The 16397-nt window shown below is 38.9% G+C and overlaps 1 protein-coding gene across 8 annotated transcripts in view; it reads right to left on the reverse strand.

Moving 5' to 3' along the window:
- The window catches only part of CACNA2D3 (calcium voltage-gated channel auxiliary subunit alpha2delta 3), a 713664-nt gene that overhangs the window by 472522 nt on the left and 224745 nt on the right, over window positions 1-16397 (reverse strand). For all 8 annotated transcript variants that reach the window (XR_004646516.1, XM_034776516.1, XM_034776515.1 and 5 more), the window contains exon 4: window positions 7054-7113. Coding sequence is in view for 7 of the 8 variants with exons in the window: in XM_034776516.1 (XP_034632407.1) it covers window positions 7054-7113 (60 nt within the window). In the remaining variant the exon portion in view is untranslated. The remainder of the gene's footprint in view (window positions 1-7053; window positions 7114-16397) is intronic.

The following is a 16397-nucleotide window of genomic DNA, read 5'->3' on the forward strand; positions in this document are numbered from 1 at the left end:
AGCAAAGAGGAAACAGCGAATAAGCTACATGATTGAAAGGTTTGTTCTTTAGAGTTTATATCCGAATGTCAGTTTGCTGCAGCTCTAATATAAAAGCAATTGTGAGTCAAACTAGGAAGCCCTGAGCTTGAAGTCAATAGGGGTTTTACTAAATTAAGGACTGCAAAATTCGATCTTTTGTTACGAGTAAGGCAGGTTTGTGAAACAGTTTAACGAAAAAAATTAAAACAGAATAATATTTTGCCTAACATTGTGATCATTTAAGACGGTGGTCTCCAAACTTTTTTGATCGCGCATCCCTATCAGTAAAAAAAAATTGAGCACGCACCCCCTGCTGAGCCGGCTCTACCATTTTTGCCCACTTGAACTGCCAAAGCAAAAAAAAAAAAAAAAGCTCCTCCTGCCGCACACCCCCAAGGATCCTCTTGCACACCCCACTTTGGAGACCACTGATTTAAGATAGCAGAGCGGGTGTGCCTTATGCACATGGAAATAGAAATGCAGCCTTTGTCACTTCTCCTCTATCATCACCATCCTTAAAGTGCAGGTGGCTTTTTTAAAAAGTGACATTGTGGGGTTCTACATTTATTGTGTCTCACTGATTCCTTATCAATTTTGCTCAATATTTAGATAAGCTCTGCTAGCCCATCCTGGATTTTTTCTACAATCCTCTACCAATAATAAAAAGTCTGCAGGCCAGGGTAATACTTCTGCAGCCACACTATATAACTGAAGGTGTAATCTGAACACAAGTGAACCCCACTGGAGGTTAACAGTGCAATACAGATGTAGCTGATAGAAATTTGGCCTGCAGAATCTTTTCACCGGTGTTGGATTTGGAGGGCTGGCATTTAGAAAAATATCTTTTTGATTTTTAGAATAAGCACATTTGATAAGGAATCAATGAGAACAATAAACACCGGAACCCGCTTTGCTCTTTTAAGAACCACTTTTTCAGGAAGGCATTTAAATGCTTTATCCTGAGAGATGGTGAGTATTTGCAGCGCCTGTGAGAATTGTGATGATCAGGACTTCTCAAGATCAGACTTTAATGTTGTGGGTTTATTACTGACATCTAATAAAATATTAACACTAATGGATTATAAAATCTAGTCACTAAATGCATAATTTCAAAATTACTGAGATAATGAATGTGTGAATAGACTTTTCCAAGTACACTAATATTAAAATAATGCACATAGTTTGAATAAGTATTTAACAAGATGGTGTACTGTAGCGATCCCCAATTATCTTTCATCCTATTATTTTCCAGTAACTTATCTAAGTTTCTACAGTCTATTACATTAAATGTTAATTAAATACCTAAAAATTGCAACATAAATGCATCAATAAAAATATCATTATTAATTTGTTATTGGGGCTTCGCAGTACCATCCCTTCCCTCAGCAATCCATGCTCAGGAAAGAAACAAACTCCAGGGTAGAGACAGCCAGAGAATCAAGCCAGCGGAAGCAGATGCTGCAGGGACCTGCAGAACCTTTGGACACTGGTAACATCATCAGTCTGAAAGGCTGTTTACTCAAAACCCCTTCTGGCCACTCCCACACAATCACTTCATTCCCAGGGCTTGTCTACATTACAGACATTACAACAGCACAGCTATGGTACTGCAGCGCCATAGTTTAGACACCTGATACAGCGACGGAATGGGTTTTGCCATCACTGTAGTTAATCTACACCCTCAAGACTCTGTAACTAGGTCTACAGAAGAGTTCTTCCATTTACCTAGTAGTGTCTATATCAGGCTTAGATCAACTTAACTACATCTCTCAGGGTACATCTACACTACAGCGGGGAGTCGATTTAAGATACGCAAATTCAGCTACGTGAATAGCGTAGCTGAATTCGACGTATTACAGCCGACTTACCCCGTTGTGAGGACGGCGGCAAAATCGACTTCTGCCGCTTTTTGTCGGCGGCACTTACTACCACCTCCGCTGGTGGAGTTAGAGCGCCGATTCGGGGATCGATTGTCGCGTCCCAACGGGACGCGATAAATCGATCCCCGAGAGGTCGATTTCTACCCGCCGATTCAGGCGGGTAGTATAGACCAGGCCTCTGTGACAGCAAGAAGCTGACCTAAATTTTAGGTGCAGACCAGGCCTCACTCGTGTGTCCTCCCTACTCCATTCCTTCCTCTCCTCCCACCCCCAGCCTCCCTACATCTTATCCTTCCTTTATCTTTCCATGTAGCTGATCCCCTCCTAACAAAATCTCATTTTTTTTTAAATTGTGGAATTAACACGATTCTTGGAAATCATCACTTTGTTCACTCTGCTCCAATGCTCTATCCCTGTTGCCTATTTAGACTGTAAGCTCTTTGGGGTAGGAACTGTCTCTTACTCTGTATTTGTACAGTACTACAAGGTAGGGCCCAACAGGCCCCCAATCTCAGCTGTGGTCACTGGACACTAGTGTAGCAAAGAAGTTCGAATAATAAATTAGTTATTTATTTTTTAAATATACACAGACATCAGTTAACCAAACACGAACATTAATTTTGTTCTCTAATGAGGGTTAAATAGTAGAAAATTCCATTTTGACTATTTAAAAAAAAAAAAAAAAAAAGAATGCCAGGGAGCGATGGGAAATGCATTCGGTGGTATCAGTCCAGGTTCTCATGGACAAGCATCCACACTCACGCCCCGCATTTAGTGGCTTGATTTTCAAAGATGCTAAGAGCCAGCAGCTTCCACTGGAGTCAATAGCAAAATGCCCATCAACTTCAATGGCAGCAATACTAGGACCTTATATTGCAAAACAGGAGGAAATTGCACACTGGGCCAAATTCCTCCTATTCTCCCAATCATCTCTTGCCATTTTTGATTTCCAACCACACCTTTGTACAGCATCTGTGGAAGTTCCATCTTATATGGTTGTTCACATGGTGGCAGAATGTGTAAAAATGAGAAATAATTTAAGTAGTTCACTTATTTATAGAATTGGGAAACCCTCAAATATGTGCCCATATGAGGGATAGAGCTTTCCAAAGACGCAAAGGGCTGTTAGGCACCCAATTCCCAGTCAAACAGGAGTAGTAACACCATTCCTCTTACCCAAGGATGTATCACATATTGCAAACTTTCAAGGGTTAAGAATTTGTCACAATGTAAAAAGTACCCTAACCATGTAACACTGACTTAGAAAAGCTTCAGCCTATCGCCCTATTTTTTTCTGAGCATAGAATGTAGGAGTTCACAACAAGTATTTAAGAGTTTATTAAAAATACAGGATATTACATATCTGCCAGCTACTGAATAAGAGAGCGACAAGGTGGGTGAGGTAATATTTTTTATCGGACCAACTTCTGTTGGTGAAAGAGACAAGCTTTCGAGCTCACACTGTTCAGATACAAAGAAAATCAGAGTGTACTATAAATCTCATGAGAAAGTGCTCACATACTAAAATGGTGGCTGCAATATAATACTGTGATGCAGACAGTTTTGTCAGCTGAGTGAGTGGTTTGGATAAGCACCCGCTAATCACATCACTAAATCTTTGAAGTGGCCCATCATTTGTATGCAACTGCAGTAGTAATTACATAGAGCCATAAGTTAGATTTTAGAAGTCGATTTTAGGTGGTTTTAAATTATAAAAACTGACCATTTTCCAAAGGTTTGGAGAGATTATTATGGGGCAGAATGATGGGAGGATCTGTGCAAAGTAGGCTGAGTAGAAAAGTTTGCACTCCTAGGGAAAATGGCCCAGCCAGGCCTTCCCCACTCTCCGTTGAGGGACCCCAGTTGGACAGACGTTCCCCGGCAACCAGCAGAATCCAGAATGGTGCTTCAATCATTCTTTCCCAGGAGTTCTGCATTTTAAGAAATTTATACTCCAAGCACGAGTACTAAGCAATTTAATTAGAATGTTGGACTTCAATCAAGAGGAATGATTTTGTTATATGGTTATTTACAATTCCTTTGCAACCGATTATCTCCTTAGGATGAGTGAACTACTATCCTCTCTTCTTCCCTTCTCTCCTTAGAAGTACTAAATCTCCTGCAGGTAAGTTAGAGGGCTGTTTCACAACTACTTAAAAGCCTCAGCATCCTAGGATAACCTCCCTGTGGCAATGCAGAGGAGTCTGTCTCTATATTGCTTTCTCTGCCATTTTAAGTTGTTTTATACAGAGGCAAGCACACTGTCAGTGTTCAATAAATAAAAATACTTACCCCTACTTTATAAGTCATCCAGAGATGAGCAAACTCATAAGTCTATAGAAGTATTGTCATAAAGCAACTACCCTTAACAGTAAGAATGTGGATTAATTTTATTTACATAAATATTCCTGTTGTGTGAAATATGTGAACTATTTCTTCAGATGTAAGCAAACTTGACAAACACTCCTTGATACCATACTATAAGCATAACTTTGAAATCCTATACACTAGTGGGAAAAGTATTGTTTTGGCTTAGAACTTGAAATCCAGATGTTTAGAAGTTCATCTACCCCCAACTTGCTACAACTACAGCTCTTAGTTCACATTCCTGTAGAAACAAAGAACTTCTCAAGGCCAAATGCAGACAGTTAAAGCTTTAAATTCAGATATGCCTGAGGTAGAGCTCTGCCATTAATCAAACATGCAGCATTTGATGCTGGTGAGTTAGACAATCATATCACCCAGTTTGATTTATTTCTTTCAAATAATGGACAGTTTTATTTATGTCTCATACTGAAGATGTTTTTGTTGTTAACTTCGACAGATTCAGTGTCAGAGATAAACATCTGAATGCTTAGATCATTATAATGCACTATAGTATATTGATTAGAATTTTTATAAGATCACTAAGGATAATACCAATAAAGCTATTAAGAATAAAACCCATAAGGAACTGAATTTGACCCAACAGAAGGATAGAATTTCAGCATTACCAAAGAGAATTCCAGAGACATAAAAAATGAACTCTTCCAGCTGTGATTTTCTTAACTTGGTATTTTCCCACAGACAATAAAAATATTAATATAATTTTATTTTTCCTTTACATCATTTTTATGTAGTGATAGAAGATTGTCTATACGCTCATCAAACCACAGACAATGATTCTGGATGAATAAAAAGTACAAAAACAGTTTCTTTATCTGCTTTTGCATTTTCAAGAGCAGTGGGGATCAGACGAAGAGCTTAGACTCGTGTTGTGTAGCATACCACTAATTTAAACTTCTTTCACACTGTCTCCCACACTTAGGGCAAGGCATAAGACGCTTTGCAAATTCCTCTTCTGCAGCAAAATTGCAGCAAGATTTCTATCCCCTTCAACTTGAATGAACACTGCCAAATCATTCTGGTCGTTATTTTTATATTGAGCAGATGGTGGTCTGAGATTTTGATAAACAACAACAATCTCCCAGAAATTGCAGGGTTGCAGAGTTGCAGGGTTGCAGAGGGGTCACCAAAACCAAGATTAACAATTGATTAGCTTTAATGGACCATGGCAGTAATAAACAACAGGAGCTGTACACACAGATTTGATGGTCCTGTTAATGCTGCTGACACAAATGGCTTTTAACTGGCTTCCTAAAAGTGTTTATATCTTCAAAGCCTCAACAAATGAAGGACTTTGTCAATGTGAGAACCATCCTCAGTGAAGAGGCATTTACTGTATACATTTAAAACAGTCTTCCAGAAATGTGCTCCTGATTTATTTAGACAATAGATTCAATTTCTTCCAGGTGTGAAGTTCAGAAAATGAAATGCAGTAGGCCTTCCAAAGGCTGGAGTCAGTAGAGTTCTGAGCCGTTTGAATCCAGATAGATATAACACTAAAAAATTATGAAGAATCACTACTTCTAATGTCAACATTTTATGTTAATTTCAAAACTTTCTTATCCTTAACTCTGAAGAGGTCACTCTTGGTATTCTCTTCCTATAACAGATTTATTTTCACAGGGAATCAGTTATTCCACACCAGAATTTTATTATGAAAAGATACTTTGTTATGACTATAAAGTAACCATGGCAAGTTCTGAAAACAAAACCTATTGAGACAGATTCTAAGTGTACTCTTCTTCCCTTTTCCTTAAACCTATTTTCCTTAATGTTTACTGCTCAGCCTTAAGATAGACAGATTCTTGATGGGTTTCAGAGTAGCAGCTGTGTTAGTCTGTATCCGCAAAAAGAACAGGAGTACTTGTGGCACCTTAGAGACTAACAAATATATTTGAGCATAAGGTGCCACAAGTACTCCTGTTCTTTTTGTAGATTCTTGATGGACATCCATAGAAAATTTGAGAAGACAATCTACATGGCGAGAGCCAAACTAAATAATACCTTTGCCGAATACGGCATTCAGTGGACCAATGAATAGAAATGCATTACAGCCAGGAAGATATTTATTAATTTAAATATTGAAGTACAATACATATATATTTTATTATTGTTAGCTTCAATTATTTTATTGTCTGATGAATTTGTATTCTTATATGCTTTGCCTTATTTTCTTAAAGCTTTTTCAATCTTTTTTTTAATCTTGTTTCCTAATTGTCCTTGTTTTCTCCCTTCCCTTGTATTCTGACACCGGTACACAGAAAAAGGCACCATTTTTATACAATGATGGTGCAGCACTAAAGCCTCTGTGTATAAAAGCCTTGTCTGCACTAGCTATGGGTCCAAACACAAACCATTTCCACAGTCCAATGTCACTCTAATCCCATCACTCTGGGTTTCCACCCCATTTGAAAATTCAACTCTCCAAAGAGCAATTCCTCCCCAGTACACTGCAACTATGCTATATGCTGCTAATTACTGTGTTAAAAAATCTTGACCTAAATAGTCATGGAGGGAATTTAAATGAAATCTCTAAAGGAGTAAAATCCACCTTCTAAGTCTCCCAACATGCAAACACTGAGTGCATAACTTGTCAAAATACTGAGCCAATCTCCCTTAATTCCATTTTCTGTAATAAGCATCCCTCTATTACTCACATGCTTGGCTTTCCACAGCAGTCCTTGGAGTAATAACACAAAGCTATTCTATAAGCCTTTAGATGTTCTGATGATAAATGTTTTTTTTAAAATGTCCAATTTCTAATTACCTGTAAATCAGCATCAAATTCATGTTTCAAGTGAGCATCCTCTGCAGCTTCAACAAGACGCTGAAAAAAGGAGAAAACAATAAGTACACTGTTGGCATGAACTGATATCTTTAAATCCCAGTGGTTCTTCCAGAATGATTAAAAAACAATTATTAGTGAGTTGGATAACTCATTGTCACCATGTACTATGGTGCTTCATTGACATAAAAAGACACTGAGTCAGATTCTTAAAAGAGTTTAAGACCAGATATTTCAAGTGCTCAGCACCAGCAATTCAAGCCTGATTTTCAGATGAGCTCATCTGTCATTGAAGTGCAAGTAAGGGCCAGATTTTCACAAGTATTTAGCATTCAGCAGCTCCCATTATGACACTTACTGCAAGATTTTTAAGGACTCAACATCCAGTGTGCTAAACTGTTTTGAAAATAGAACAGGAGTACTTGTGGCACCTTAGAGACTAACAAATTTATTTCAGCACAAGCTTTCGTGGGCTACAGCTCACTTTTTCAGATGCATCTGAAAGCTTATGCTGAAATAAATTTGTTAGTCTCTAAGGTGCCACAAGTACTCCTGTTCTTTTTGCGGATACAGACTAACACAGCTGCTACTTTGAAACCTGTTTTGAAAATATGGCTGCTTATTTCAATGCAGAAGAGCTGAGCTATTTTCAAATCTGGTCCTACATGTAAAACTGAAAGGTTCCCTCCCCCCCCCCCCCCCCCCCCCCCCGCCCCCAAGGGATGCAGTAGTAATCCTTGATTATAAACAACTGAAATTAAAATGGGATTCTGGAGAATAGTTAAAATACAAGGGATTAAAAAACTAGGGATGATTTTTATTTACCTAGCATGTATTAGGTGTTGTACTGTAATTGGGGCATAATCACAAGATTTCCTTTTAAAACAATTAATTTCAATCCATACTCCCAGTATATAGCATCTTCTCAAATGCCACCATAATTAAAAGGAGAAAAAATGTAAAATGTTTTTCTCCTAATGACAACATTAAAAATTCCCTGTTTTGGGCTTCCTTGAGAGTAATGCCTCAATAATGGAGAAGCTTTTACTCAATGTAGCCACTGTTTCTTTATTCCTACTCAAAAAATGCAACACATAATATGGGTTCAATCCAGACATTTTGCTCCACAAAAAGACATGATATTCCTTCCAAAACTTTATTTTAGTTTTTTGTACTACTGTAAGTTTGAATATTCTTGTTATCCAGATAAGTGCCTGCTTTTTTTTATTATTTTAAATCCTGCCAGATAAAGAGCTGGATAAGTTCATGATCAACAATAACATTTGTCATATAAGCAACAAGAAAGATAATTAAACATCATGCTACAGGGAATAAATTGATCACAATCAAGGTCTAGGAGGGATTCTATCACCCCCTTGATGGAGGGTATACAGGTGTGTATGTTTTTGCTTTCTTTTAACACATCAAGTATCAGCATTTTCATGGTACGTGCTATAGAAAAACTCAAAATAGATTAGTTAGCTGCATAGCTCTTACTAACATTAATAGGAGTCATGAAGCTAAATTTCCATGCATGATTTTGAAAATAATATACCCCCTAAAATAGCTGTGTCATATGAAATAAGTATTCCTGAACCATAGTGGATCTTTACTTAGACTAATTATATATAATTACTCCAAGTGTAACAAACTTGGCTACAGTAGAACCTCAGAGTTACAAATGCCTGGGGAATGGGGGGTTGTTCGTAACTGAACAAAACATTTTGGTTGTTCTTTCAAAAGTTTACAGCTGAGTGTTGACTTAATACAACTTTGAAACTTTACTATGCAGAAGAAAAATGCTGCTTTTAACCACCTTAATTTAATTGAAAAAAGCACAAAAACGGTTTCCTTACCTTATCAAATCTTTCTTTTAAACTTTCTCTTTTTTTAATAGTTTAAATTTAACACAGTACTATACTATATTTGCTTTTTTAAAGTTAAATTTATTTATTTATTTTCTTTCTCTGCTGCGCCCTGACTCCATAATTCCGGTTCCAAAAGAGGTGTGTGGATGACTGGTCAGTTCATAACTCTGGTGTTTGTAACTCTGAGGTTCTACTGTACATTTAGTTAGCTGAAATACTATATAGATACTATAGATACTTTTATACTATATAGAGAATGATACCTATTATAGTGCTATTAAAAACTGATCTTGAAATTCATGGGAGCTATTTCAGTCTACAAATAAATTTGACTACAAAGCTTTTATATTTATAATAAAAATATCACAAAATAAATATGTATTTGGAAGGGTAAACCTCACACCAACTGTGGCATGTTTTAAAAATTAATTATTGCTCCCAATCTGCTCTGTCACATTAGCAATGTGCTAAAAATCAGTTTAAATTCTTTAGCCTTTTTTTTGTCAATTAAGAAAGAAAAATATTGTGAGCAAAATAAAAGGCTTAACTCAATACATTCAAGTAAGTGTGTACCCCCACCCTCTTTTTTTAAAACCAGAATTGGACTATGAAAATGCTTGTTTGGAAGCTTCTCTTTGAGTGTACAGTATAGAAGACCATGACTATGATGGGTATTTTTAATTAAAAATGCAGGCAATGGAGCGGAAGAGGGATCAAACAGACTCCTTCATACAAATGAATTTTGGGGCAAAGGGCAGACATCAAGCTTTTTTTTTCCTTCCACACTGACGCATTTACTAATTCAGAAATTATTCTAGTATATCACGAGGAATCCAATCCTTGAAACACATTACCAGTGGCTATAAAACTGTAATTCATAGTTTTTTTATATATATGGTTTGTATTGACCCCAATGTTCCTAAATTACATTTTTCTCTTCAGTGAAATAAACTGAAGGCAAGATTTCTCTCTGTCAATGAGAAATTACCTGTGGTAATAGTAGAGACAATCTTCTAAGGAGGGAGGCACCAAAATAAAGGGCACTAATTGGTTGGTACCTCCCACTTTTAAATATATATATTTTTGATTACTCTGTATAAAAATATTGGCACTCCACCTCCTTAAGTTCCCACAAACAAAGGGTCTCCTCTTGGAGGAGGCATTGCACACACCACCACCACCCCACTGAGGTAACAAGACAACAAAAATTTTGCACAAAGAATGTAACAAATACAAACACACTGCATTTTCAGTATAATACTCCACAATACATTTATTGTAATATTTCTCAGTACTAGCATAGAGGAGACCAGGAAATCTGGGGAGAGATGTGGAAAAGGTAAACTAGTAATGAGGTAAGACCACACAATGACATATTACTAGATCTATGCAGATTAAATCATAATGAACAAATTATATACAAATGAATCATTTTTCAGAAAAGTCTCCAAAGGAATGAAGCATTAAGGAAATGATTTCTTAAAGCACCTGAGACAAAAAATATAAAAACCATATGTAACACTACAACATTTTTATGATAAATCCCCAATTAAAATATTTTCATGACAAAATACTTTATCCCAGAATGATTTCTGAGCACTCAGAGTGATTATTAACCATTAGATGAAAATTACTAATGACATGCTTAGTACAAACACCAATATATTTTCATTAGAGTAAATATGCTTTAAATTTATTGCTTTAGCCAATAAATGCTTATTAACTCTTCGCTATTCTGAAGGAAATCTTTAGTTATCTATATCAATTTACACTGAGTGAATTACAAACTTGGAAGTAAAATATTTAAGGACATATACTTTAACTGCATATTTAATCCTGTATGTGTGTACACATATAAATGAAAACATGTGCACACAAACTGAAGGCCGTACATAATCCATGGATAAAAAACAATTTGCACTTCTTATAGTACCCTTCAGTTTAAGAAGTCAGTTAATTAATTAATTAATCCTCACAACACTCCAACAGTTACAGTTACAAAGTTATTTGTCTAATATCCCACAGTACAGCACTGATAGAGCTGGGATAAGAATCCAGGAGTCCTGGCAACTATCAGCCTCAAAGACTAACATGGTCACTAAAATGCAATTCTAGTGTTGGTTTTCTGAACAGTATTAGAACTATAGACTATTTACCACCGGGGGACATGGTGGGTAAGGTCTCTCTAGTATCCTGGGACCGACAAGGCTACAAGCACATACAGAGAAGAAAGAGAGAGAGAGAGAGAGCGCGCGCCTCAATTTCCCCCCCAGACATACAATTCCTAGGAAGGTGCCACCACAGCCATGATGTATTAAACCCGTACCTTTTATTCCATAATCTGATAGACTCTACTGATATAAACATGTTGATATGTGTGGTCCTTGCACAAAGCACTTATATGAAATAGCTACTTCTGAATTTAAGCAATTTACTGAGGCAGATTTATTTTTAATTAGTTAAAACTCAATTGCTTCAGATGTGACATGATCAGATTGACCATCCTGCACTTTTAAGCAGTGGGGGCAGTGTTTGACTGGCTGGCCGAGAGAAGGGAACAGTGCTTTATGGCTGGTGGTGGTAGGGAAGATGAAAACTGCTGCAAAAAAGGGTCAGCTTGGTCACTGATATCCCTTGGGAATGCAGGGTTTAAAAGGGGCAGGTCAGCGTCTAAAGCCTTCCTTTTTACAGAGACCAAGGCTGAAGCAGGACCCACCCTCCCTCCCTTTTAGGTGGTAAAATACCAGGTTTGGTCAACACCTGCTGGGGCATTACGCTAGCCATCCCATTTTTAGCAGGGCTGGGAAGGAATTTTTCCCTTCCCACCACTGGATGCAGTTTGGGTTTTTCTCGCCTTCCCCACAGCGGGTTTCAGGAAGGGCTCTGTTCATGCATGGCATGATGGGCGGTAAGTCATATGTCGCAACTCATTATTTAAGTGTAGGGCGGATGTCCAGTGCAGGTACTCCATAGGACAGGTATACAGTGACTGGATAAATGGCTTGGAAAAGGACTTGAAAAGAGGTGTTCATGAAAGGAACGAATGGGGGGGCGGTTGGGGCTCCTATGATTGGTACGGCAGGGAACCAACCCCCCATTCTTATAGCCCACCTTAACCTTCCTACGAGTGGGGGTGGGTGGTAAGTTTCCAGCAATGGATTTGTTAGAGGGACCTGAATGGAAAAAGAGGGGGAGATGGTAAAACCCCTCCAGGTAATTATGGAATAAACATGAGGTTACCAGCACCGTACACTATCTGCTGGGTAGTCCCAGACATGTAATGATAAACTGGCAGCCTGATTAAACCCATGTCAAATGTCTCCTGTCCTTCTTTTGGCATAGCCAGACAAGTGCTACTAATGACTATCAGCGCGGCCTTTGTGAATCCCCCTTCTGCTGCTGTGTCCAGTTAAAAGATGTAGGCCACAAATTTGCAGACTGCAGTTATCAGCAAGGGCTGCTGGTTCCTCATGGATTTGCATAATGACCTTTCCTCAGCTACTGAATGGTTAAGACACTTAGACTGACATGCTTGACTTGATCATCTATGTAAATGCAATTGCAATGTATATTTTTACTTGAACTAGGGATGAGGCAAAGTCATTTCCCCTAGTTTTAAACACACAAACATCAAGGGTTTAAAAATTAAATCAGAATTTGAATAACTTTGTGGGTGTCTTCTAAGAAGGAGAATGAAAAAACAGAAGCAGAAATAGGATAAAGAGTAAAAATCCAATGTGAAAATCGGGTGACAAATGGAGCAGAGACTGGATAGCATAAAAAAATTAATGGAGACAGAGAAAGGGGAAGAGAACAAATCTAATGAAAACATTAATACAGTATAAATACAGAACACCCACTTGTGCCAACATAGTTTTTGCAGGGGGGAGGGAGGGGCTTCTTGACTCACTCTCCTCAGTCAGGCTTCCCATAGGTTAGAAAAAGGATTCTGTTTATTTTAAACAGACGTGCCTTTGTGGTGGAGAGGGAAACAGATTTAACTGCAATGAAGTGAGTTCACAAAATAGATTAAAAAAATCTTTAAACTTAGTAACTAGTTCAAGAGGGTTTCTGAGCTCCTTAACTACACAGGGGTCAGCAACCTCTACCTCTAAATGCTAAGTGAAATTATATGTCTTTCTAATCAAGTCCTAAAGGAACACATTTATATTCTATTCGTTAAGAAGAATAGAAAGGAAACAAATTAACTGTGGAACACAAAGCCAGACATGTTGCTATAAAATATCTTTTTCTACTAATTAAATTGCTATACATTTTAAAGGAAACAAACAAACAAAAAAAAGATCCCAATGGGATCATCATAACTATCTAAGTAATACCAAGTGTATTCCATAATTGCTGATCTAACAATATAGCTAATTAAACACAAAATGTTGTCATGAAACAGCGAAGCTTGCTACACATATAACACAAGACCACAGAAGCAAGGAAATGAAAAGTTAAGCCATCTAATAGCAATACCTTCTACTCCTCCACTCACAGGCACACACCTTACTACTTCCACAATTCTCATACACCACAACCTTAAAATTCTGCCCTATCCCACCAAAGGATGCCAGCCTTCCACCACCCCCTTTTACCAAATTATCCTTTCCAAACACATCAGACTATTCTTCAACCTTCACTTCAGCCTGTCAAACACACTAACTTTTCTCTACACTATTAGTTGTATCCACTTTGGTATACTACGTTGATGTGTTGGTGAGTAGGAAGTGTGATGGAGGGGATGCTGGAAGGCTGTAGTCAGGTAAATTGTATGTATATCACTCTTAACTGTTTCACAGCTAAGTTTGTCTGTACTAACCTCCTAATTTTTCAAAATATTTAAGCATTAAAGGTTCCCTGCATGCAAATCCCCATTTCTCCTTTCACTTCAAGTCCCCCACAACCTCAATATAATAACCAGTAGCAGTTTTGAACCAACTAACTTTCTATGCTTTATCAAAGAAAAGCTCCCCCCCAGTGGTGAACCACAGGAAGTTTGTATGCAGTGTTGTATCTATGTCAGTCCCAGGATATTAGAGAGACAAGATGGATGAGGTAATATCTTTATTGGACCAACTTCTGTTGGTGAGAGAGACAAGCTTTCGAGACACACAGAGCTCTCTCTCAGGTCTGGGAAAGGCACTCAGGCTATGTCTACACTAGAGACCTTACAGCGGCACAGCTTTACCAATGCAGCTGCGCTGCTGTAAGATCTCTTGTGTAGGGCTCTCCTGTCAACATAATTAAACCACCCCCAATAAGTAGTGGTAACTATGTCAGCAGGAGAAGCTCTCCTCCCAGCATAGCGCAGTGCACACTATCATTTATGCTGGCAAAACTTATGTCGCTCAGGGGTGTGTTTTTTCACCCCTCCCAAGCGACATAAGTTTTGTCAACATAAGTGGTAGTGTAGCCATCGCCTCAGTCTCACAGCTAAACACAAGGTTGAACAGATAGTTTAGCATAAGTAGTTAGCACATATTGTAAGGGACCACTTAAGGTGAAGTTGTCTGTTAACACCCCTCTAGTCATAGGACAAAATGGGGGCAGGTTAGTGAGTTACAAGGGGCACCAAAACAAGGACCGCGGGGCCATGACCCTCCCACTTTTTGAAAGTGGACGGCCCACTTTTCACCATGGGCTCCTCCCCGTGCCCCTCCTCTTCCCCCGATGCCCCACCCCCTGGTCAAGCCCCCAGCTTGTGTCCCCGTCCCCTAGGCCTCCTGCCTCAGGCAGATGGAAGGTCTACGGGTCCCCACAGCTGCTCAGGCAGCTCTTACCAGGGCCGGACTGCGACTCTGAGGCCCTGCTCCCTGGCCAGAGCCAAGTCAGGGTAAGAGCTGCCCGGATAGCTATGGGGAGCCGTGGACCCTCCACGTGCCCTGGGCGGCAGACCAGGGGCAAGGACACAAGCCCGGAGAGACTCGCAGCCCCAACTATGGGCAGGTGGAGGGGCCCAGGCTCCCCAGTCCCACTCTGGCTTCCGTCTTGGCCGGGGGCAGGGACATGGAGGAGTCAGGGCCCCTTGGATTCCCCACTTTTGGGAAGGCACTTCTGCCTCTGTGGGTTACAGATTGTTGTAATAAGCCATAAATTCAGTATCTTTATTAAGATCATGGTTTTTAGTGTCTAGCAAAGTTACAAATTTAAGCTTCCAGGCTTGCTTTTTGAAAGTGTTGTGCAGGCTTCCTTTAAGGATGAGGACTGATAGATCAGATACAGAGTCATCGCTTTGAGCCATCAAGCAGCCTAAAGGGACATAACAGAGCTGAGGATCAAACCCTTGTATTCCATTTGCAATTCACCACTTGAGTGTTGCTTCTGTACTCCACATAACCAGAACAATTTAATTCCATATTCACAATGACTTACAGTGCACCCTCTAATCATATTTACATGTCCCCATGTAAACTAACCTCTAAGAAAATAGACCTGGAATGCTGTATATTATTAACCTACAGTTGCCATTGTGATCCCCCTGCATGCCACCCAATAAGACCTAGCAATCACTAAATAAATACACCTGCTCTATATACCCAAGTTTAAAACATATTCTATTTAACTTCACTAAGTAACACTGGAATCAAAAATTGCTCTGTGAAAATTAACCTAATTAAACAAGTGTCCCAGTAATTAAGCACCATTTAGATGTAAAGACTGAGAAATCCACTTAATTAAATAGATTTACACAATGTTTTCTGGTTTAGGTTTGGATTCTTTGAAAGGGCATTTCAGTGTCTTGACAGTATAATGCAAATGCCTTTATGTGTTATCTTGTTGTCTAAGATGATGCTCCCTTTTATTACTAAGACCTTGAATTCAACCTGTAGAAAGGCTTAAATAATAGAATCCAAAGTGATTATGATGCATGAATAAGAGGTTTATTCACTCACTCTCTGGCATATTTTCTTTCTTTCAAGTTGATTTTATACAAGGGCTATCCGCAATGCACCAGAAAGAAACATAATAAGTGGTATTGCAAATTTAGCATTAACAACACCAGGGGGCAATAATGCCTGTGCAAAACTTATACAGGTAACTTTTTATGAGACCCTTCCAAAGTGGTGTTTTTATACTGGACCAAACCTTGGTCATCAGCATAAAACCGGAACTGTCAGGTTCTGAACTATCGTTGTCCCTAAGGAAGAAGTCTCCTCCCAAGGCTGCAAAGTCATTCTACCATTTTAAGGATTTTCTGTAGTGTTCATCATCATAGTTCCTAGGCACTGACTCAGCTTCTCCTGCAACCCTCAGGCAACTCTTGTGCCCATATCCATACACAACCACCAAACCTGCCTTCCGTCCTTCTCCGGTGCACCACAGCCTTCCCAATGTGACAGCATTTCAGAAGCCCCTGCAGAGCTGTGCCCTGTTGCATGCAAGAGATGGCATCCCCCTGGGCAGCTTCCCCAAATATTGACTTTTCCCACCAGCAGAACCACTCTAGTTCTC

This window comes from Trachemys scripta, chromosome 7, assembly GCF_013100865.1.
Source record: "Trachemys scripta elegans isolate TJP31775 chromosome 7, CAS_Tse_1.0, whole genome shotgun sequence".
NCBI lineage: Eukaryota > Metazoa > Chordata > Testudines > Emydidae > Trachemys > Trachemys scripta.